Raw genomic sequence first — 25,768 nt, 5'->3', positions numbered from 1 at the left:
GTCCTCTCCCCACCCTGTCTCATGTCCTCTCCCCACCCTGTCTCATGTCCTCTCCCCACCCCGTCTCATGTCCCACATAAGGAGGGGAGTGCAGAAGACGTGAGAGGGACCTATTGGGAGAGGAATGTAGTAGGGTTTGATGAGTCTCGGTTCACTCATGGAAGAGCAGCATCCATTCTAGTGTACTGCAAACATTTAGAAAGAAGAGCAAGAGACATTTTAAAAACTAGACATCTAGACATTTTTTAAAAAAATCAATAATTATTGTGTTGCGAGAAAGCTTATTTCAATTGAAAAACAGCTGACAATATTTTTGTTTTATACACCCAACATTGTACTGTTGTATTCATGAATCTACACATTTTTTTTTTTCAGCACGAGTGGAGTTATGTTTTTGAGTGAACCCTCTAAACATTTATTATATACCATTGAGATGTTTTCATCCAAAGCAATTTATAGTCATAAGATTACATATTTTACATATTGGGAATCGAATCCATAATCCTAGTGTTGAAAGCCCTACGCTCTACCAACTGAACCACACAGGACCACATACCCGTTTTGATTATGTAGGGCCTTATAATGTGTAGGGAATAGGGATGCATAGAGAACCTTGAACGAGAAATGTCCTAACCATTCATTTTTTGTTAGTTTAAAGTACAATAGTAGTAACCTCAATTATCCTCCATATGGTGAAACAATATCCCAATAGCTTTTGAAAGAGAATACAGTGTTAGCTCTCTCTGACAGTGAATGTGTTCTGTTTCAGGGGTAGCATGATGTCTTTAAGTGTGTATCTTTCTCTCTAAATGGCAGCAGCAGCAAATGAAAACTGAGAATGTGAAATTACATAATTTAAGCGGAGAGATGTAAAACATAAAAAAAAAAATTCTCTCTCTAGAGATCTATATTAAATATTGTAAATCTAAATGGATTTTTTTTTTTTTTTAAAGGAGGTTTTGCCACTCTTTTACTTCAACAAAGTTTTCATAAAGCTGTTTTTTCCCCCTTTTTTAAACATCTCATGCTGGGGAAGGAGGGGAAATGCTCTCTCTCTCTCTCTCTCTCTCTCTCTCTCTCTCTATTCCTCTGTGTTGTGTGTCTAATTAAAAGCACTTACAGTTGTTTCTCATTCATGAAATGACAGTTATTTCGGTCACCCCGCTCTTCATAGTGAGCTAATCGGATCATTTTTCAATCACTGCTTCTCTTAATGAAGTGTTGAGAGCCCACATGTCTGTGGGCCTGAAGTGTTTTCAGGGGTGCGTGTGTGCGTTCGGGGGGGGGGGGGGGGGGGGCGTTCTGTGGGGGAATGGAGTGGGGCTGTCAATGTTTGTCAGGCGCTGAGGTAGGTGTGGCAGTGAGTCTATGGCAGGAGGGTGGGGGGTGCTAGCGCTGGATTAGAGTGAACAAAGACAGGGATACGGGGAGAGAGAGAGAGATGGAAGGCCCCAATCATTCCCTAAAGAGATGACCCACTCCCGATCTGCTGCTGCCACATTACATAAGCTTTCACATAGTCAAGACACTACAGTTCTGTTAGAGCATTGACACAAACGACGAATAGAACATATAGAATTGACCATACATCTCTTCAACTGCCTTCACGTTCCAGGAACAAGACCACATCACCTAGAAAGGAGACCACGAAACAAACAGGTCCCTTTAATAGAATTGTACCTGCATGCTGTCCCCAGGACACAACACACAAACAGAGTGTATCAGTATCAGCGAGAATACTGATACTGCCAAAGGGGCGGCAAAACGAATAGCAGAGACATTAAGAAAATGACCCACGGGCTGATATGTTTTCTATAGACGGTGAACTAAACAGAATTGCCATATTTATCATACTCAGAGAGATCCCAACCCCGTCCCTCTCCTCTCGCTCTCCCGTCTGCCCCCACAGAGTGATGGAAGGAGAGGGAGGATAGCCGCCCCTCCACCCCCCTTCCCCTCCACCGGCCCTCTGCCCTTTTCCGGCTCGCCAATTAAGCTGCAGCGGCAGGTTTCCATCAGCCGTCTGCCTGTCGTCTCCCACGGACTCAGGCGAATCGGGCCTGTCAGGAAATGAACTCATCACCCGGTGACAGCTGCTAATTTCTCCCTCTTCCATGTCACACGCACGGCCTGCTGTAGCTAATAATGAGCCACCCGTCTCTGATTAGGAGAGAGCGAGACACACACCGCGCGCCTGCACATACCCAAGCATATTGCACATACACACCACGCACGCACAGCGATACACACGTAGAACCCCCACACACCATGATGATTCATGCCATATCGTTGTGTTAACTGTGCATTAACTGGGAGGAGAAAGCGTGAAAGGAGACAGCTAGGATTGCAGGTTTTAGCTGAGGCAGGGCTGCTATAGTTCTGTGTAGCAGAGAGATACAGTATGCCATGTGAAATGACATGCTCACCTTCCGACAGTGGTTATGGGGGGGGGGGGGGTTCTCTGCTGCTGCTCTTCTGCTCACCTCACTCACTCAATCCAGCTATAATCCGCTCCCCTCAGCCAGCCCACAACTCTCTCTCTCTCTCTCTCGCTGACACACACACACCTGGCTGTGTTACATTAAACGGATGATCTCCCGATGGCCCCTGTGTGAAAGCCAGTCTTCGTCATTGTGTTCATAGACGTCGTTCTTGGCTCCCACTCACTCAATTAGAGACCCAGGCTGTACTACGGCCCTAAGTGAATATTGATTCCCTCTCCCAGCTCTTGAATACTGTAGGGAGAAAGAATGTGTGGGTTCAACACAATGGAGGGAGAGAACTGGGGGCTGACCGAGGGGAGAGGCGGATTTATGATTAGGATGATGGTGATCACAATGACGGTAATGACGGTGATGATGATCATGATGATGGTGATTGGAAACGCACTTGGTCAAAGCTCCTATGTCAGCTGATGCATGTAGGTTCATGTGGTTGATGTGAATAGGAGATTGTATCCCCGTCATAGAAAACTTGAGGTGAAATAGCAACCCTCCAAAATGAAGACGGAGCTTTATTGTCATTAGTCAAACGCAAGTCTCATTACAATTTCATTTACAGAAAGATATATTTACAATAACCGAGAGCAGTAAAACCAATGGAGAAAAATACTTATCAACGTTAATTGAATTATGATTATCGGAAACTCACTAAATGTTGTGTCATCTCTTCACGCCATTCTGTCAAAGGATGTTTCTGTGACAATCCAATTCATTTGGTCTATTTGTCGGTCAAAGGACACTCACTATGAGAGAACTTATTAATGATGCAAAACAATGTCAGCGCTGTGACATTTTCAGAACATCCTGAAAAACAGGTGGACTGCCCCTGGATTCAGACCAATCAGCATCCTGACCATATTGAGCAATAGCTGGAAAAAAAAGCCAATCAGTGGACTGTCCCTGGATTTAGACCAATCAGCAGCCTGGATATTTTCGATGTCCAAAATGCTATTGGTCCTAGATTCAGCAAGGTATTAATAGGTCTGTTATCAAAACCGACCTTTTAGTGTACCTTTTTAAATAAACAAACAAAAAATAATTATTTAACTTACAATTTGCAAACTAATTCACTACTTAAAGGAAAACTCCACCCAAAAACAATATTTTGGTATTTGTTTCAGTAGTCCATTGTTGATATAGTACAGAAATGTTTTGCATATCAGCAAACAAGTTTTCAAGATATAGAACTTTCAAAAAATAGAAATACGGGCTGGTATGATGCAAAATGATGCTGCCTTTTGCATCATACCGCCGGTATTTCTGTATTTTGAAAATGATATATGTTCAAAATGGATTGCTGACATGCAAAACCAACAATGGACTAATTAAACAAATACCAAAATATTGTTTTTGGGTTGAAATTTCCTTTTAGTAAAACCATATCAAACTGAAAAATAAAGCTGCTATTATTCTCCAACTTTCAATAAAACCAAACCATGTAACTTAAAGATTGTAAGTCTTTCTAGGTAACGGGAACATTTCCCGTTATGTAATCTTAAATGTATTATTTTTGAAAATAGCCTATGTATTTCCAGTCTTCCAGTCATGACTCCAAAAACAAGTGGTCAATCTGGCATTGGCCATAAAATTATGCAAATGTTAAATAATGTTAGCACCAAAGCCTTTGAACCTCACTATAACTCCATAGATGTGAATGTTATCCTGAGTTGATCGTTGCAAAATGGAGATAAAGCTATGTAAAAAAACACAAAAAAAACCCATTACATTTTCAATGAAAGAGACAAAGAGGAAGACTCTTAGGGGCTTTAAGCTGGACATTTGGTCTTCACACAGGGAAAGTCTCAATTGCATTTCCTTGATTTATTGCATCCTCTCCCCTCGCCTCCTTCTCCAACCCAATGGATGAAAAGATCAGACAGAGGTCACTCCCCTATTACTCCTTATCCAAGGACTCGAGAAATCAAGGAAATCCAATTGAGATTCTCGCCACAGTCACTGACTAGTCCACCTCCACCTTCTCCAGAACCACATTGTGTGGAGCTCCATCCAGGTAGTAGACCATCCTCTCCCCAGCCTGGCCCTCTGAAACTCCCTCGCTCTGCTGGTCGTCCTCCCCTCCCTGGTGCTGGGTGTACATGGTCCCCTCCACCTGGAGGGTGTTGTCATCCAGCTCCGTCACGATGTAGTGGGTCCCTTCATCGTTGACGATCACCTGTGTCAGCCCCTCCTTCATCAGATGGCTGGCTGCAAACTGCAGCACTTCCTGGACCACCTGCTCATCCTGCACCTGCTGCTCCTCCCACACCTCCTCCTCCGTCTTCACCTCCATCTCATCCTCTTCCTCCAGTCGCTCCGCGACCTCTGACACAACTTCCTGGGTCATGACCTCTTGGCTGTCCTCTTCCTGCTGGCCCATCTCGCTGACGGCACTGAGGAGGGCATCCAGAGCCGTGGATGACTCCGACACCATGTGGTGGTGCGTCGCCCCTCCACCGTGACCTCCACCTACGGCTGCAGACCCGCCGGACTCCAGCAGGACGTACTGGGTGGTGCCTCCGGCCAGGTGATGGGCCCCGCCTGCAGACACCTCCCTCCCCGAGGAGATGACCTGGCCGTCCTCGGTGATGTGGAGCACCTCGGCCACCTGGCCCGCCATGGCCAGGTCGCGCAGGGTGGCAGCGGCTGACTCTTCCAGGGCCTGGTCGAAGGCCATCTCCCCACCGCCGTAACCCTGGATGATGATCACCTGCTGGACACCCTCCTGGCCCTCCAGCCCCTCCATGGAGCCCACCCTCCGCACCGGGAAGGCCCCGTCAAACGCTGTGTCAACCTCCACGAACGTGGCTCCCTGGCCCTTCAGACGACACTCGAACGACTTGGACACGATACCTGGGAAAAACACAGAGATATGGAGCAGCGTTAATGGCAAAGCTGTATGACGTCAGTGGACATTTTAGTTATTAGGACCAATGACCATTCATTCGTGTAGAAAAAAGGTACTAGGTGTCGTCCAATGACTATTGACTATTCTGTAACCCCGCCCTCGGTGTCTTCAAATCAGGGTTGATGGGAAAATGTTTTGTTCAAAAGAAAACATTGTACTATCATGTCTTTGTACTCCCTGACAGCCATGCAGCCAAAACACATCAGATTTAGACATGTTTGTTCCATTGAACATGTCATACAAATAAAGGCATTTTTATGCCTCGGTCCTCCTTTCTTTTTAATGTCCATTCATTCTATTGGCCAGGGACATGTTGTAGCTCTATTTTTTCTTTATTCCTTTTTAAATCAAGTTCTGCAGGGCACTGGCAAAGTTGACGTACTAGCAGACAGAGCATAACATAAAAAAATATAGATATATAAATACTCCATTAACTTGATATGAAAAATAATCTAGCTCGCATATTTGTTAAAAAAATAAACACACAAATTCATTTCTTCAGAAAAAAAACAAGACAGAATATCAAGATATTCAAATGGGCGACAAGAAGTGGTGAGACGTCAGATGGTGCTAATTGATCCACACCATGCCCTGGCAGACCACAGGTTGCTATGGAGTTGCCAAGGCGATGGGAATGGTGTTAGAAATGGCATTGTTTAAGGCTGAGAGCAGCTCAGAGGATTCAGACATGCATAATCTATCCAGAGAAAAGGATATGGAGAGGCACACACACACACACACACACACACACACACACACACACACACACACACACCAAACCTGGGTCAAATATTTTCTAGGCAGGTGTGCTTGGTTCCATTGTACCGGGCTAAATGTAAATCAGAGAACAAGGTATTTGAAAGAATCTGACCCAGGTTTGCTTCACACACGCAACAATAAACTCATCAATCATTTATTTCTCATTGTCATTTCGGTTTTTATTTGATTGAACTATTATTTTACCAGGCAGGTTGACCATTTGATGGCAAAGCTACCAAATGACCTATGATGACCAGTGGTGTACTAATGCACAGTGAACATACTGTAGCTACAGCATCGTCAACTACACCTAAGCAAGATCGAGGACAATCCCAGTGACTAGAGTAACCAACGCTAGTGTGTCTGTGTGTCAGCAAACTGACCAGTGGTCAGTTCTTCATAATCACTACTCCCATCCCCCTCATCACCCTCTGCCAAACAACAGTCCATCTCCATCCTCCACTGATATGCCGTTACAAAATAGCCCCCATCTTTACACAACCCCCCGCATGGGAATTGTTGGGGGGTGCGTTCCCCGCAGATGACACGTAACATCAGAGTAAAATATAAGTGTAGATGACTGTGGCCAAGCGATGCCGGTTTCATTCCAAACAGAGGAGAGAAGAAGAGGAGAGGAGAAGAGGAGAGCCCCCTCACAGAGAGATATATCAGTCGTCCACGCCTTGAGAAGGCGTCTTCGTTTATCAGGGTCAAGCCTATATCCTGCCACTGTTTCCCTCTTTCCATGTCTTTCTCGGTCTGTCTTTCTCTCATCTCTCTCTTCCCCTCTCTCTTTCTCTCTCCTTCTGTCTTTCTATTTCCCTCACTCTCTGGATGGATCGCATAATGTATTTAAGCACATACCTGTAGCAATACATTTCTAAAATGAAATACAAAATCTCCCTAATCTCCTGAAGAACACGGTAGGTAGGCTATATAGCAAGTAGGAACAAATATTCAACGCCTTTCATGAGAAGTATGATGACACAATAGGAAACATAGCAAATATCAAATCTCCCCAATTCAGAGTGAACACATTTAAAACCCATAGTCAGAAACACTTTAGTCGGAAATACTATGGACAGCCTATAGAACAAGCGCTGCGAAGGCTAGGGCGCCAGTCCCTCTGTACGGGAGGTTGACATTTAGGACAGCAGAGGTTATCCGTTTACAGAGACCCACTGGCCACTGCTAACGGATGATGCCGACGCTGAACTGTTAAGAGCCGAGGGGCCGACAGGAGGGGACAATAACTCACTGCTGTGATGTTTTTACACATTACCATAAAACGAGTGTGTATGTGTACGCGAGTGTGTGTGTGTGTGTGTGTGTGTGTGTGTGTGTGTGTCTGCGCTGATGTGTGTGGCGGGCTATAGGAGGCATCGCTAGCGTGTGTCACATTATCCGTGGGGTGCTGTCTGCTGGGCCTAGGCAGCAGCCTGCCTGCCCGCTGAGGTTTATGGGGTGTCGCTCAGTCGCCGCCGCCGCGAATCAAGTTAATGTTGCACATCCCATCTCTTCACTTGTCCCCGCGCTCCCGGTGGAAGAACAACATTTGAACAGCGTGATTTGGCCCCGGCGAGAGGCTGATGCGTGTTTTAATATGTGTTTTGAGTGTTCTGAGTGACCGATTCCTTTAACAGCGAGTCATGAGGACAGAGGGAGGCACACCGCATTATTTGCAGTGATTTCAAACAAGATGGAGGCGCCGGCGAGAATAAGATAAAGAAGAAAGAAGGGGAGCGATGGAAGGGAGGCTCTGATGTCATTTCTCCAGACGAGAGTTGGCCTCCCTACAGAGAATGAGGGAAAAGCCACAACAGAGACGGAATGGGGAGAAAATAAAGAAAAAGATAATTATAGCGTCAGCAACGCAGGAGAATGCAAGACGGACAAAACGACAGACAGCCAGTCAGACAGACACACATACACATACAGTGTGCTCGCATACTTATTAAAGACCTTGGAAAACGAGAAAGTAGTACGGTTTGTCCATTTCGAGATGCCGTAGGCAGTATACACTTCCTCAAAATAGTCTGAATGAATCGAAGATCATTCAAGAAATTTGTCATTCATTTTGAAATGTTTTGCCGAAGAGATCTTAGTCAGGCAATTTTACGTCTAACTAGGTTCTGTTTGGTGCAGTATTTCTCAAGTGAACAAAATGTGCATGAGGACGAGTCGTCTCTCGTCGAATGACAACAGGCACCAGTGAAGAATTTCTAAACTTGACCAATCACCGACTTCAGCTTGCTTCGAGGAAAAAAAATTGTGTGCGCCTGAACCGCTGAAAAAAAATAAAAATAATCCAAAACGACCAATAACGTTAACCTTTTTTTTGTCATAATATATGCCCAAACTGTTCCGAGCTGTTTTGGCTGGGAAGCATGCGGATGCCTTTTACCCTATTACCATACAACCAACAGCTTGGAGTCTTCAGTGTAGTGTACACTACAGATGCAGCTATATATTGATCAGTGGATCAATGCCCCCAGCCAGCACAGCCTGCGGTGTTGGGTAGAGGAGGGGGGGGTTCTAAGTGGCATGACTTCCCGTCGCCTGGGAAGCGGTCCGACGCCACTTACCAGCAGTTAGAGGAAGTAACCTTAACACCGACATGCAGCCCCCACCAATCAATTACACCAGTCAACCTTAACATTGTCTGAACTGCTTTAACACTGAACTGAACATTCAAGCATTTAGAGTGAATACGAGTCAACCTGGACACAGTGGACAGTCGAACCTGGATTGGACATGAGCATAAGCCAGCCCCAGTCAATTATACTGAATCAAACATGACGGCACAATGACAACACTGTGACAAACACATGGGCTTCAAGATCAATTGCTTTCAAACAGAATCCTTTACAATCCTTTTACGCGCCGATTCCGTAAAATCCGAGATATGAACCTGTGGGTATTTGATTTGTGAGGCCGTTTTACAGCTGACGCACAATCAGGATGGGTGTCGGTGGCGCTGTCGGGGCTTTTGAAGGTGACACAGCTAAGTAGTTCAAGTGTCAGAGAGAGCATGTATCCAGGTCACCACGGATGGGCTGTGGGGGCAGGGCTGGGGGACTAGAGGGGGAGGGGGACATGAGGAAGGGTTAGAAGAAGGAAGTCCCCCACAGCCCGTCTAGGGATGTGTTTTTGTCACCTGCTTTGTTCAAGCTGAAAGGGACTGAGAGGGACCACTGTCACCTTTTCAAGCTCTATGAATCAACGCCAGGGGAGCGAGAAGGGGGACTGGCCTGGTAACCAAAAAACAAGCAATTACACCAGGGCGAGATTGACACTAGGGGGATGAGGAGGAGAGAAAGATGAGAGAAGGATAAGGAGGAGAGAGAAGGATGGAGACACACAGCACAGTACACACCCCAAGGACAAACAGCCATACATGGGCGCGCTGATCTTTCTAGGTCAACCGTATAGTCAACATGTAGCTCAAGAGAGGCACATATATGTTACATTCTTCAAGAATCAATGGGTTTCAATCATTCATTTAAATAATCAAAAATAATCATAAAAATCACAGAGTGGGCCTTTAAGGATGTACAGTATAAATAGGGCATAGGGCTGCCAGTCAAAGGAAGAAGGCGTACAGCCAGGTTTTGGTTCCGTGTTGGTCACTCACAGTACATACAGCCAGGTCACTGTCCTCCTCTCTCTCCTCCCTGCACTCAGCTCCTTTTCTGCTGACTTTCCCCTGGCCAAGACTGGCTGACCCCCTGGTCACCCACGCCTCTGCCACCAGGTTACGGAGGGTGGGGAGAATGTGGAGGGAGGGTGGAGGAGAGGGGGTAACCCTTGATAAAGGTGAGTTTTTTTTGTGGGGAAGCGTCCGACCCTTTGTCTCATTCACCTTCCGTATCTGACCACCCAGGAATTAGGCGAGGACTGGACGAGTCAGCCAGAGGAATCCCAGACACACAGAGACAAACATATTTCTCAGAGCACTGACTATTGGGTGAATTACAACCAAGGTCCAAGCTGCTTTCTAGCTGAGTTGCTGTTACATTATACATGTACCCCATAAGTAATCATGGTTTCTATTACAGAGCACCGCTGAGAAAGCACACATACAGTTGAAGTCGGAAGTTTACATACACCTTAGCCAAATACATTTAAACTCAGTTTTTCACAATTCCTGACATTTAATCCTAGTAAAAATGTCCTGTCTTAGGTCAGTTAGGATCACCACTTTATTTTAAGAATGTGAAATGTCAGAATAATAGGAAAATAGCCAGTAGCAAAAACAAAAAGTATTTGGTGACTCTAACATGCCATTTACAGTGCCTTCAGAAAGTATTCACACCCCATTAATTTCTTTCACATTTTGTTGTGTTACATCCTGAATTTCAAATTGATAAAATTCAGATTTTGTGTCACTGTCCTGCACACAATACTCCATAATTTCATATGTTTTTAGAATTTTTTACAAATTAATTAAAAATGAAAAGCTGAAATGTCTTGAGTAAATAAGTATCCAAACCCTTTGTTATGGCAAGCCTAAATAAGTTCAGGAGTAATAATGTCACATATTAAGTTGCATGGACTGTGTGCAATAATAGTGTTTAAAACCTCTACAGGATCGGTGTCCCTAAACCGGGACGGTTGTTGCTCAATATGCAATAATGTGACTAGAAAACATTGTATACAACAGCCAACTTTCCAGGGACATAGACATGTCTTATATGGGCAGAAAGCTTACATTCTTGTTAATCTAACTGCAGTGTCCAATTTACTGTAGCTATTATAGAAAAAAATACCAGGCTATGGTTTGAGGATAGTGCACAACAACAAAACACTTACCACGGTAACTGGTTTGATACATTCACCTCTGAAGGTAAATAATGAAGTTACATTCAGTAATCTTGCTCTGATTTGTCATCCTGAGGGTCCCAGAGATAAAATGTAGCATAGTTTTGTTTGATAAAATCAATTTTATATTAAAACGTAGGAACTGGGTTCTACAGTTTGACCCCATTGCTATCTCAGGCTCTTTTACCAGATCTAATGTGTTATATTCTCCTACATTAATTTCAAACCCAGATTCAACCACAAAGACCAGGGAGCTTTTCCGATGCCTTGCAAAGAAGAGCACCTATTGGTAGATGGGTAACCATTTTAAAAGCAGACATTGAATATCCCTTTGAGCATGGTAAAGTTATTAATAACACCTTGGATAGTGTAGCAATACACTTAGTCACTACAAGATACAGGAATTTATTTCAGCTTTTATTTCTTTCATCACATTCCCATTTAGTGAGAAGTTTACATACACTCAATTAGTATTTGGTAGCATTGCTTTTAAATTGTTTAACTTGGGTCAAAAGTTTCAGGTAGCTTCTTCCTTGCTGAGCGGCCTTTCAGGTTATGTCGATATAGGACTTATTTTACTGCGGATATAGATACTTTTGTACCCGTTTCCTCCAGCATCTTCACAAGGTCCTTTGCTGTTGTTCTGGGATTGATTTGCACTTTTCGCACCAAAGTAGATTCATCTCTAGGAGACAGAACGCGTCTCCTTCCTGAGCGGTATGACGGCTGCGTGGTCCCATGGTGTTTATACTTGCGTACTATTGTTTGTACAGATGAACGTGGTGCCTTCAGGCGTTTGATTGCTCCCAAGGATGAACCAGACTTGTGGGGGTCTACAATTCTTTTTCTGAGGTCTTGGCTGATTTCTTTTGATTTTCCCATGATGTCAAAAGAGGCACTGAGTTTGAAGGTAGGCCTTGAAATACATCCACAGGTACACCTCCAATTGACTCAAATGATGTCAATTAGCCTATCAGAAGCTTCTAAAGCCATGACATCATTTTCTGGAATTTTCCAAGCTGTTTAAAGGCACAGTCAACTTAGTGTATGTAAACTTCTGACCCACTGGAATTGTGATACAGTGAATTATAAGTGAAATAATCTGTCTGTAAACAATTGTTGGAAAAATGACTTGTGTCATGCACAAAGTAGATGTCCTAACCGACTTGACAAAACTATAGTCTGTTAACAAGAAATTTGTGGAGTGGTTGAAAAACGAGTTTTAATGACTCCAACATAAGTGTATGTAAACTTCCGACTTCAACTGTACACGAACAGACCCACACTCACGCACACACACACCCTTCCAATGGGGCATAGCACACTGATTTACAATATCTGTGCTAGTGAGCGTCAGATCGAAGCTTGATAAAGGAGTTAGTTTGGCCTGCATGAGCCTCCGCTCAGACGACTGACACATGGAATCATCACAAAGAGCACAACAGAACAGACTGCCTCAGTCACTCCTCCACTCTTCTTCCTGCCCTTCTCTCACTCTCCCCACTTTCTCTCTCTACCTCGCACTATCCAACTCTCGGGAGATGGACCTTTGATTGCTTCCTTAATTAGCCATGTCAGATGGCTCCATGGATTTACTGGTGATGGCTACGTTCTGAAGATAATTACACGCCTTTCCCTTTCTCTGACCTCTCGCCATTCCTCCCTCCATCCCTGTCCCCTCTCGATCCCTCACACTCCCCCACGACTCAATGATTCATTATGAATTTGAAGCAGATTTTTTTATCGACGAATCAACATGGAGGTTTCCACTGTAATTAAGCGGAAAAGTTTTCTATTTCTTTGTTGCTTTGCTGTGTTGCTTCAGAGAGAGAGCGAGAGTGAGAGCGAGAGAGAGAGGGGGTGAGTGTGGGGGCTACTATAATCTGAAAGTCAGACAGATGAAATATTCAGCCCTCTGTGAGTAATCAAAAATATGAGCCGCTTGCTTCAGGTCTAAACCCCAAGAAGATAGGCGAAGAGAAAGAGAGGAGCGAAAGAGAGAGAAATAAATAAAGAGAAAGACAGACCGAAAGAGAGAAACACAAACAGAGACCGAAAGACAGAAACCGTTGGTAGCGCAAGGCCTAGCAAAGTCGAGGCAACAGTCCTGACCAAACCCAAACCTACTGCGTTACATCCCTGTTGTCACCTCTCGACGACACAACGTTCTGTTTACGTTACCTCCAGATCATCCCTGGTCGTATTTACCCAGTATTTACCTAACAGAGGCATTGCGGAGATATTTATCATGGTGAAGGGGCTAAATATAGAGCTGGGGAGATGGTGCGAGTCGACCATGGTGGGAGGTTTCCCTCTAATCTCCATCTGCAGGCTGACAGGCCTAATTAATGCCCCTCATTCAGCTGCACTGCCTGTGTGTATCTGACAGTATAAATATTTAGCAATATCGGAGTCAGCTTGTGATTTTACACAGATGGAGTGATTGATGCCTCTCGGCGGCTGACGCATGCCAAGGATGATCTCCGGTGTTATGTAAACCAGCTCTCTCTCTCTCTCTCTTTCTCCTTCGTTCTCACTCTTTCTTTCTCGCGCGCAAAATCGCTCCTCTTCGCCCTGTCCTCTCTGCCTCTTCCGCAGCTCGTCTTCTTCTCCCTCTCTCCTCTTCACTCTTTGTCGCTTTTGCAGTTTGCTGCCACCTGAATTTCAATCTCTGTCCTTTCAAGGTACTGCAGGTTTTGGATATGGACTCCAGTCAATAACATGTATTTGCCTGTGTGCGTGTGCGTGCGTGTGTGTGTAGATCTCATGTGAACAGATGACAGTGTGGGTAGATTCAGAGGACTTCACACACAGCTGTCAACCAGCCCAGAGAGACAAACCAGACCAGCTCTTCTCTCCCCCTGCTCCCCCTGCTAGTGGATCTTTACGTGTGTGTGTGTGTGTGTGTGTGTGTGTGTGTGTGTGTACATTAAATGTATGTGTGTGCGCACGAACAAGCACGTGCGTGCGTGCGTGTCTGCGCAGCCACCACAGAGCCAATTAAATAAGTTGAACACAAGAACACAATTCCAGAACATACATAGAGGACCTTTCAGGGAGGATGTTGAGGGTGCATTGACCTTGAAATTGCCTGTAGAAAAATATGCTCTCCTGGTAATGCCCTTTCTGGCTTTAATTTAAAAACATTGGGGAAGTATCTCCTCTTTTTTTGTGTTTTTTTTTCTTCTTTAAATTGCATTTAAAACTCCAATCTCTAATGCGGCCAATTCCTTTCTTCAGAGAGAAGAGCAGATCTATTCATCCAACTGTCCTTTCTCCAAATTAGCATTCAAATGTGATCGGTTCCACTGCGCCGTCCGGCCTGGGGTTTTAATTCCGGGCGGAGGGAGGAAGTGGCCTTCGTTGCAGTAACTACAGTGTCTTTCAACACCGCTCTCTCCTGTTTGAGCTAAACTGATTTATATTTGTTCCTCCGTAATGAGAACAATGACTATTTCTCCTGCTCTCCTTTATCTAGCACTCCTCACTTTGCTTTCTCCTCTGCAAGACGAGGGAAGGTTCCATTGGCCCCCAAATCTAGTCCACACTTTACAAGCCCAACTGGAGGTTGCTGCTCTGATATGGGACTAATTCTAAAAAGACACAGAAAGACAGAGAAATCCCAGAAGTCCCAGTTTCAACTCTGGTCTTCCCATGTAGAGTGTAGGGTAGTGTTGTCGACTGGCTGGCTGGTGTGGGAGTGATCAGGGTATTTTAACCCCTATAAAGTGTCTTTTTGGCACAGTGATTTGTGACTATGTGGCTGTGTGTGTGTGTGTGCATGCGTACACGTATTTGCTTGCGTGTGAGTGTCCGATCGTGCGAGCGTGTATGATATCGGGCCTTATTCCTGCCTCTCCGTCCCTCCCTCAGCTCCATGCAGCCGATGAGAAATGAACCATCCGAGGCCTCCATTTCTCTTCTCCCCGCGGCCGAGTCTTACTTACCCTAATGATGTATAATAGCCTGCAACTGCACTTAACCTGGGTCCTAGCATGGCAGAGACCGAGTGGGAGATCCACGCTGATTGCAATGTTTACCACAGGGAAGGAAACAACCCGTCAACTCAGAGAAATGAGGCACGTTCAAAATCGCACTCAATCAAATCCAATCGATTAATACCGACAGCGACAACCCTCCCGTTTCAGCCTTCACCTTAGTGACCGGGCAGCACAACTTTGACGGAACAGATGCAAAACCGGTTCCTTCATTTGTTACACGTCACATCAAAACGCCCGGGTCGTATTCATTAGGGAACACCGTTTCAAAACTTTGGACAAAGAAAGGCTCAGGCAGTCCCATCCCTGTTTCAGTCCATTCTATTCCGTTTGGTGGCTAACGAACACAGCAGTGGCTAACCTAGTCAAACGGCTCCCATAAATACAAACCTTGAGCTTTTAACACTCCGGTGATCATATCAACGGACAACGAGTGCCACCCTACCTCGTGTGACTTCTTACACATACAAATACTAAGTGAACGCCGCTCGCTCACTATGAATGTGTAACCCGGGGTACAGTACAGACACACGGCGGCGGCGGTAAATAACACAAGCCAAGTGACACGGCTATGAAAGCTCCTATTAAGTCTATAAGGTGGGAGAGAGGAGTGCAGGCGCCAGGCAGGGGGTCACCACCCATCACTCAGGTCAACCACAGCACACACACACACACACACACACACACACACACACACACACACACACACACACACACACACACACACACACACACACACACACACACACACACACACAGTCTAGTGTTGGATGACGGACTACGTGTTCTCCCGTAAAACCTGCAGTCCTCAGCGCCAGTCCATCATGCCTTTACTAAGAACAAGGAGAAGAAGCGGGTCAGTCTGAGGCCTGGTGGCATTTAGGCCTGCTCTCTACCAACACTCACAGCCAGAGAGGAAGAGGAGAAGCAGAGAATAGGAGAGGAGATGTGAGGAGACGAGCAGGAGAGGAAGAGGAGTAGGGGAGAAGGAGAGGAGAGTAGAAGAGGAGAGGAAGAGGAGTAGGGCAGAAGGAGAGGAGGCATTATTGAATTATTGAAGGTGTAGAGGATAAATCTTCCGTGGAGATGCCACAGTGTCGTCTGCGGCTAGACACAGACTGCCCACCACACAGCCAGGCTGGCGTGACGAGTGCAGGCTTTGACTTGCTGACCTTGTTAAAACAAGCTCTCCGTCAGCTTTTCTGCAAAATATGTTTACCCCGGGCCGGGACGGATAGAGAGAGAGGGAGAGAAAGAGAGTTAGACAGAGGGAGAGAGAGGTAAGAGACAGGGAGAGATGGGGTGAGGGAGGAGAGAGAGATGAGAGAGTGATTTAAAAGGTGGGAGAGCTGGAGAAAGAGAGAGAGAGAAAGAGAGATTGGAGACTGTGCTGACAGTACAGGAATAAATACTGCGACTCCACCAATTCTTTCCGGTTCGGGAAAGAGAGCGACAGAGACAGAGACAGAGAGAGACAGAGAGAGACAGAGAGAGACAGAGAGAGACAGAGAGACAGAGAGACAGAGAGAGAGAGAGAGAGAGAGAGAGAGAGAGAGAAGAGAGAGAGAGAGAGAGAGAGAGAGAGAGAGAGAGAGAGAGAGAGAGAGAGAGACAGAGAGAGAGAGAGAGAGAGAGAGAGAGGCAAACAAAAACGACTATCCGCCTCGTGTTGGTCATACAGTAGCAGTGTTTAGTCACACAACCCTCAGAGGTGATCAGTACCCCGAAAGAAAAGATTCAACGTCGGAGAAACAGAAGCATTAGAAAGCTGAGGGAACATCAAATGAACAGTTGGTAAAATGAAAACGGCTATACGTTTCCATACGGGGTGCAAACGAGTCAACCAGCAATTACTGATGTTTATCTGTCAAATAAAAAAAGGAACAGATTATCTGTACATGCATGAAGACATAATAATTCCTGGTTTTCCTTCCAGCAGAAAGACTTTCACCGTAACACATTTCATTTCCATTATTATTCCTGTATCTCTTCTAAAGATAGGAAAGGACCGTTTCTCTCTTCCCCCGCCCCCTCATCTGAAAGGTAGGCTTGCTAGAGATGTGTGTGTTCGCCCGACCGACCGACCATCCGTGTTTGTGTGTGTGTGTGTGTGTGTGTGTGTGTGTGTGTGTGTGTGTGTGTGTGTGTGTGTGTGTGCATTGCATCTTGTGGGGCTCTACCTTTACTGGGGTGTTCCACTACTAGCCAAGGGGGGCAGCCAGTCTTATTAACACCATCAGTCTGAGTCATTACAGGGGAGCCTGGTTTGGGCAGGTGCTATGAGAGAGTGTACCCGTTACAAACGACCACAGGAACCTCTCTGGAACTCCGGCCCCTCTCCCCTCCCATCTCTCCTCTCTCCCTATCAGACACCTCAACGCACCCAGGCCCATATCTCTAACTCTACAGCCCCTCACATCCCCAAAAGGGACGAGAGCGTCTACTTGTTATCCAGTGGGTTACTAGCCCACTCTGTCTGTCCGCGGTGGTTTGGTTTGCACTGGGGGGGGACTGGCTCAATCCATCCTGATGACAGCACTGATACAGGGAGGGGAAAGGGGACAGGGCTGAGAGAGAGAAATTGCACTGAAGGAGACCAACAAACATAGACACTGGTATGCGCACGCACGCACGCACGCACGCACGCACACACACACACACACACACACACACACACACACACACACACACACACACACACACACAATAACAATGTCAGCATCGTGTTTGACCTGGGTATGACTATTGACAGGTGGATATCTACAACAGCATAGTGGATGGAGATAAAATGGCCACCAGAGTTACATGTAACCAGACACGTAATAATTCCTGTCTATTACCCAGGCTCCTCTATGGCTCCTCCGATGACACCAAAGATGTGTCAAAGGGATACATCCCAAATGGCACCCGATTACCTTCATGGCACGGTCCATAAGGCTCTGGTCAAAAGTAGCGCGCTGTATAGAGAATATGGTCCCACATCCATACCTTGCCCAATTGTTATGGATTGCGTAACGTGTTCAATTTAGATGTACAAATTGATCGATTGTACTATTGGCAAATGATTTGATGTTAGCCAAGGTAGTGTCTTCGTAACATCAAGGACAAGGTCAATCAGGGAACTTTGTATTGTATTTCATCGTCATGGTATTTATCAGTGTTCCAAATGTAGTATATCACTCCAAATACTATCCATATAAGTCACTATCTATACTTCACTTCATACATTATGGGTATTTTTCTTGTGCAAAACTGGGCTTCTTCTACTTTGCTTTCAGGTTTTAATAGTGTAATTAGTCAGAGTTAACACCAATAAACAAATACACTGACGTCAAGCACACACTGTCCATGTAAGATTGAACCTCAGTTTAGGAAGGTATGCCTCAAATGTGCCTGTCTTAAACAGATACATTTACAGTAAAGCAAAAGTTGAGGAACATTTTGACCATAATACAGAGACACAAGGAAGATTGTGTATAGGACCCCCAAAAATCTAAACAAAACAAATATAGAAGCCACAATCTTAACCTGTCTAACATTGAAAACTGTAGCTGGTAGGAAATTGTAGGAATGAAGCCTCTTGGTTTGTTAGTGTTGTGAATTGGGCGTGCCGAATTAGAATCTTAACATACTGTACGCGCTAGGACCAAACAAGCCCTGGTGTTTGACCTAGCCGAGCGTTGCTTTCTGTGTTCGCCCTCCCTGCTTCCTCTCGTTCCCTCTTATTCCTCAGCTTCAAGTGTCTCCAAAACTAATAAAACCCCCTCTGCGAATCCCCCCGTGAAGCCCCCCCCCGTAACAACCATCACATTAATAACACTGTGCTCGTATTCAAATTTTCTGTCGAAAAGCTAAAGAAAGATTGAATGCCCCGCTATCGCGTGGACCAAAGATTGAAGACGTGTCTCATTGACATTGTTAAAAGTTTATGAAAATATATGAATTCTCAAACGTGGCGGGCTGCTTAGGCCTCTCCACTCCCAACAGTACTGTTCGAGATCTTGGCTTTTAATCAAAATGATTGAATACCGTAAGTTTGGATTCGGGGATTCTAATGGCGAGGACGGATAAAGTGTCACGGTCCTGAACCAAAAAACTAGACGCGCTCGTACAAGCGTGCATAAAAAAACGTTATGCTTTTTAAAGAAAAATATATTTATCATTCTTCATATTGGCTATATCTTGTTATGTGAGTGTTTGGCTAAATGGCATGTATAGTGTAACTGCATGTGGGTGACTGTCACTGGGCTGACACCGATCCTCCATGTGGGTGACTGTCACTGGGCTGACTCCGATCCTCCATGTGGGTGACTGTCACTGGGCTGACTCCGATCCTCCTTGTGGGTGACTGTCACTGGGCTGACTCCGATCCTCCATGTGGGTGACTGTCACTGGGCTGACTCCGATCCTCCATGTGGGTGACTGTCACTGGGCTGACTCCGATCCTCCTTGTGGGTGACTGTCACTGGGCTGACTCCGATCCTCCATGTGGGTGACTGTCACTGGGCTGACTCCGATCCTCCATGTGGGTGACTGTCACTGGGCTGACTCCGATCCTCCATGTGGGTGACTGTCACTGGGCTGACTCCGACCTTCCATGCTGTTGGAGCTGATATGATATGAAGCCGTATCTGGTAGATGAAGCATATGGTGCCATACAGCATGTTTAACAGAACAGCTGTTCCCGCCGTCAGATGTGTGCGTGAGTGTGTGTGTGTGCGTGGTGGGTGGGAGGGGGGGTAGGGCATGCAGAGGTATCTGCGACGGCCTGCACTGGGGGCCAACACGGCACGGGGCAGTGCTCGCTCTCAGATGTCAAGGGCCCACGGTGCGTTGTGGCGGCCCACCCGGGAGAACGCCTACCGTCTCCCCCCAACCTTCCCTCAACGCCGCCCACCCAGCCTGACACACACAGACCTGTTAGACTAACTCCCCCCGCTCCTTCGCCAAGCAGGTGGTGTTTTTCTCTCACTCCGGGAGGCTCTCCAAACAAAGCGCTTACAGGATGAACTTATCAATCTCTCCGGTGACACTTTGAACAGCTGGGGGACGGGAGGGCACGGAGAGGGGAAAGGAGACGGTACGGTTGTACTCATACTGTCTAGGATAAGGTCTGAAGTGGACTTTCCGGCTACCCGGATAAAGCACTAAACAAACTTCAGTTAGTGCTAAATACGGCTGCTAGAATCCTGACTAGAACCAAAAAATTTGATCATATTACTCCAGTGCTAGCTTCCCTACACTGGCTTCCTGTTAAGGCAAGGGCTGATTTCAAGGTTTTACTGCTAACCTACAAAGCATTACATGGGCTTGCTCCTACCTATCTTTCCGATTTGGTCCTGCCGTACATACCTACACGTACGCTACGGTCACAAGACGCAGGCCTCCTAATTGTCCCTAGAATTTCTAAGCAAACGGCTGGAGGTAGGGCTTTCTCCTATAGAGCTCCATTTTTATGGAATGGTCTGCCTACCCATGTGAGAGACGCAGACTCAGTCTCAACCTTTAAGTCTTTACTGAAGACTTATCTCTTCAGTAGGTCCTATGATTAAGTATAGTCTGGCCCAGGAGTGTGAAGGTGAACGGAAAGGCTGGAGCAACGAACCGCCCTTGCTGTCTCTGCCTTGTCGGTTCCCCTCTTCCCACTGGGATTCTCTGCCTCTAACCCTTTTACAGGGGCTGAGTCACTGACTTACTGGTGTTCTTCCATGCCGTCCATGGGAGGGGTGCGTCACTTGAGTAGGTTGAGCCACTGACGTGGTCTTCCTGTCTGGGTTGGCGCCCCCCCCTTGGGTTGTGCCGTGGCGGACATCTTTGTGGGCTATACTCGGCCTTGTCTTCGGACGGTAAGTTGGTGGTTGTAGATATCCCTCTAGTGGTGTGGGGGCTGTGCTTTGGCAAAGTGGGTGGGGTTATATCCGGCCTGTTTGGCCCTGTCCGGGGGTATCATCGGATGGGGCCACAGTGTCTTCTGATCCCTCCTGTCTCAGCCTCCAGTATTTATGCTGCAGTAGTTTATGTGTCGGGGGGCTAGGGTCAGTCTGTTACATCTGGAGTATTCTCTTGTCTTATCCGGTGTCCTGTGTGAATGTAAATATGCTCTCTCTAATTCTCTTTCTTTCTTTCTTTCTCTCGGAGGACCTGAGCCCTAGGACTACCTGGCATGATGACTCCTTGCTGTCCCCAGTCCACCTGGCCATGCTGCTGCTCCAGTTTCAACTGTTCTGCCTGCGGCTACGGAACCCTGACCTGTTCACCGGACGTGCTTGTTGCACCCTCGACAATTACTATGATTATTATTATTTGACCATGCTGGTCATTTACGAACATTTTAACATCTTGACTATGTTCTGTTATAATATCCACCCGGCACAGCCAGAAGAGGACTGGCCACCCCTCATAGCCTGGTTCCTCTCTAGGTTTCTTCCTAGGTTTTTGGCCTTTCTCAGGAGTTTTTCCTAGGGAGTTTTTCCCAGCCACCGTGCTTCTTTCACATGCATTGCTTGCTGTTTGGGGTTTTAGGCTGGGTTTCTGTACAGCACTTTGAGATTTCAGCTGATGTACGAAGGGCTATATAAATAAATTTGATTTGATTTGATTTTGATTTGATGCAGAGAATATGGCACTAAGTGAATTATTCCGTTACGGTGCTGACCGACATAACGGTAATGACTCGTTTTGGTCTGCGTGTCGGTAATGAGGATTTCATGAGGCTGCAGGTGGGTGAGGAGGGTGTGGATGATTCCCCAACTTCTCCTTCCATGGTACCTGGGCAGCACTGCTGAGAGAGTGAGGGAGGGAGGGAGTTTCAGATAGAATTGCAGGTAAAGTGTCTGATCAGAGGTCAGGATTTAGAGGTGGGCATTTCCATGTAAAAGGACCCATGAGCACCAACATGTGAAGTTCATAGGTGCATGTCAAACTGGGTGTCAAATTAAATCTAAGAGTCTACATTTGTTGGGAAATGAAGGCATAGATACATTTTTCAATATCTTTCCATCTTAAAAATGAGGCATTATGCTTTGATTGGTGTCTGGATAAACAGATGGAAAATGAGTCTTAGAGAACATTGACCAGAAAAGTCTTAAAAGGTATCAGAAATACAGTACATCAGATACAATAATGTTGACGTAAAGACCCATGCCAGCTAATATCAATACAGTGCATTCGGTAAAGTATTCAGACCCCTTGACGGTTTCCACATTTTGTTACGCTACAGCCTTATTCTAAAATGTATTAGATAAAACATTATCCTCGTCAATCTACACATAATGCGAAAACAGGTTTTTAGAAATGTTGGCAAATAAAAAAACAGAAATACCTTATTTACATAAGTATTCAGACCCTTTGCTATGAGACTCGAAATTGAGCTCAGGTGCATCCTCTTTCCATTTATCACCCTTGAGATGTTTCTACAACTTGATTGGAGTCCACCTGTGGTAAATTCAATTGATTGGACATGATTTGGAAAGGCACACACCTGTCTATATAAGGTTGGCAGTGCATGTCAGCGCACAGTTGGCAGTGCATGTCAGCGCAAAAACCAAGCCATGAGGTCGAAGGAATTGTCCGTAGCACACTGAGACAGGATTGTGTCGAGGCACAGATCTGGGGAAGGGTACCAAAATATTTTTGCAGCATTGAAGGTCCCCAAGAACACAGTGGCATCCGTCATTCTTGAATGGAAGAAGTTTGGAACCACCAAGACTCTTCCTAGACCTGGCCATCCGGCCAACCTGAGCAATCGGGGGAGAAGGCCTTGGTTAGGGAGAACCCGATGGTGACTGATAAAGCTCCAGAGTTCCTCTGTGGAAACGGGAGAACCTTCCAGAAGGACCTTCCAGAAGGACAACCATCTCTGCAACACTCCACCAATCAGGCCGTTATGGTAGAGTGGCCAGACGGAAGCAACCCCTCAGTAAAAGGCACATGACAGCCCTCTTGGAAAAGACTGTCAGACCATGAAAAACAGGATTCTCTGGTCTGATGAAACTAAGATTGAACTCTTTGGCCTGAATGCCAAGCATCACATCTGGAGGAAACCTGGCACCACCCCTAAGGTGAAGCATGGTGGTGGCAGCATCATGCTGTGGGGATGTTTTTCAGTGGCAGGGACAGGGAGACTAGTCAGGATCGAGGGAAAGATGAACAAAGCAAAGTACAGAGAGATCCTTGATGAAAACCTGCTCCAGAGCGCAAAGGTCACCTTCCAACAAGACAACAACCCTAAGCACACAGCCAAGACAACGCAGGACTGGCTTCGTGACAAGTCTCTGAATGTCCTTGAATGACCCAGCCAGAGCCCAGACTTCAACCTGATCATACATCTCTGGACAGACCTGAAAATAGCTGTGCAGCAACGCTCCCCATCCAACCTGACAGAGCTTGAGAGGATCTGCAGAGAAGAATGGGAGAAACTCCCCATATACAGGTGTGCCAAGCTTGTAGTGTTATACCCAAGAAGACTCCAGGCTGTAATCACTGCCAAAGGTGCTTCAACAAAGTACTGAGTAAAGAGTCTGAATACTTGTGTAAATGTGATATTCAATTTCAAAAAATGTCTAAAAACCTGTTTTTGCTTTGTCATTATGGTGTATAGTGTGTAGATTGATCAGGAAAATGTTTAAATTGAATCCATTTCAGAATAAGGCTGTAAAGTTACAAAATGTGGAAAAAGTGAAGGGGTCTGAATACTTCCGAATTCACTGTATATTTAGAATTTCTCTCCTTCATGAGGGGGGAGGATAATGAAAGTTCACAGAAGTGACAAGTAATGGTCGACCTACCAATTAGTTATAGTGATTTACAAATATCACATTTGTTTATGAATTATTAAGTGAATAAAACTTCCACGAGTTATAGTTCCCGACACAAATCTAAGGTTTCTACCCAACCCGGCTGGTCGTTCGTTCTATCATTCCTGTTGCAAGAGACACAACCCAGTCATTAAGTCTTTTTGTTCTGTATCAATGGACGTGACCCAGTCGTTCGTTCTAAATGTTCCATTGCCATACTGGCTGGCAACGTTCTTGTCCCTTGCATACTAATAGCTAGAATAGAATAACAGCAAAGTAGCTGTATTTGCATTTGTTTAAGCTGTTTTCTAGTGACATTTATTTGGATACATCGATAACAATGAGCTAATGATGCGCGATTATACCTGGCATAGAAAATGTTCTCTCTCATCAGGACACTGTTGTTCAGAGGAGCTAGCCAGCAACGCAGCTAACACAATCACTTTAAACTGAAGCTGTAAAGACTGCAAACCAAGCTGCATTTCGTTTAGTGTGACCTGTTTTCTAGTGACATTTCTTTGTATATATCCATAAAAATGATGCCAGCTGATTCATGATTTCGACTGGCTGAGAAACGCTGCCTATGTGTCTCGTCCCGACACGTTCATTACTCTGGGACAGCTGGAGATGGAATTTCAATATTAAAACAATGTTGCACATGTTGAAGAGATAGACAGCAAGGTTCATACAAATCTCCCCTGTTGAAAACTAAATGTTAGACTAAAAGAAATGGGAGATAATGTCTACATGCTTTTTTAGAAATGTAGAAATTGCCTGTCTTAGACCCACCCGTTGTACAATGTACCGTGCTCTACTGTACTGAACTATACTCTACCCTAATCTACTCTACCCACTCTACTCTGCTGTACTCTACCGTGCTCCGCTGTGATGTCCAAACGTGTGAAACATGAGGGGAATGACATTCATATACATAATTATGCCCATGATGTAATTCCTTTACTGTAATTCTGTTACCGGGTGTAAATCCACTTGACTTACTGTAGTTCAACAACCAAAAGAGATGTTTTCAAACTCAAGGTGCCATGTCATAGCTGACACCCCATTCTTTCTGCAGACATCTTTGAATCTTAATTTGGAGCAGATATTTAACAGTGGTTTTAGGAAATTGTGGTTGCATAAAAACCTGATAGAGCTTTTACCGTAATTGCGCTACCAAAGTTTGCATCTGCACAGTTCTTCCACAAAATTAGTCTTTGCGCATCGAGTTCTATGGTTTGTTAAACTTTGAAATCAACGGTTTTTGTTTCGCATACATTTAAAAGTAAAAAATGGAGTCAAAGCATAATTATTTTACCGTGGAATTGCCTAGGTCAGGGTAGGTGTCTCAGTAGGATACAGCTGGCAAAATACTGTAGGTAAAGAGCATATTCACAGAGAGGTAGAGCCAGGGGAGTAGTAAAATAGCTGTATAGAGGCCCTCAAAAGTGCCACCCCCACCCATACCCCCGCCCCCCACCCAGTGACAGGCGAGGTACAATAAAATAAAACAAACTCCACGTCAAGGCTCTGGCATGATCTCCCTAACCCCAAGACAGACAGGCAGACAGAGCTCTCTGAAGAGGCTCCGGATTCACAGCTATCACTCTCCCCCCCCCCTCTTCTCTTCTCCCCCTCCCCCATCATTATCTCCCGAGCCAAGACTGGAGAGGTCTGAAGAGGTTTTCAAACCCAGTGAAGCCTGTCACATTACAAAAACATGTCGCTTTAAACTAAATGTAAAATATCAGTAATTGAAGCAATAAATCGGCTGTTGTTTTTTTTCTTCTCGTCTACCCCTTTCCTCTCTTTCCTTCCCTAACCCTCGCTCCCTCTCTCTCTGTCTTTCTCTCTCTTTTTTTTGTGAGAGTACTTTTGATGAGCCGTAAATTGGAAATTATTTTGTGTTGTAATGCCACGCTGAAACGTCTTCCCATTACCATCCGTCTGTCGCCGCCGACAGAGAAATGACTCAACTGTCAATCTGGCTGT

General features: G+C 45.5%; 1 protein-coding gene across 2 annotated transcripts in view; it reads right to left on the bottom strand.

Moving 5' to 3' along the window:
• Positions 1-2,993: 2,993 nt before the first annotated feature.
• LOC115177297 (zinc finger protein 407-like) overlaps positions 2,994-25,768 on the bottom strand; it is a 193,361-nt gene continuing 170,586 nt past the window's right edge. For both annotated transcript variants that reach the window (XM_029737942.1, XM_029737943.1), the window contains exon 9: positions 2,994-5,351. In XM_029737942.1, the coding sequence (XP_029593802.1) occupies positions 4,462-5,351 (890 nt within the window). In that variant the 3' untranslated portion in view covers positions 2,994-4,461. The remainder of the gene's footprint in view (positions 5,352-25,768) is intronic.

Source organism: Salmo trutta, chromosome 37 (assembly GCF_901001165.1).
Source record: "Salmo trutta chromosome 37, fSalTru1.1, whole genome shotgun sequence".
NCBI lineage: Eukaryota > Metazoa > Chordata > Actinopteri > Salmoniformes > Salmonidae > Salmo > Salmo trutta.
Note: the sequence above shows the minus strand (reverse complement) of the source record. Positions and strands in the feature narration are given on the sequence as shown.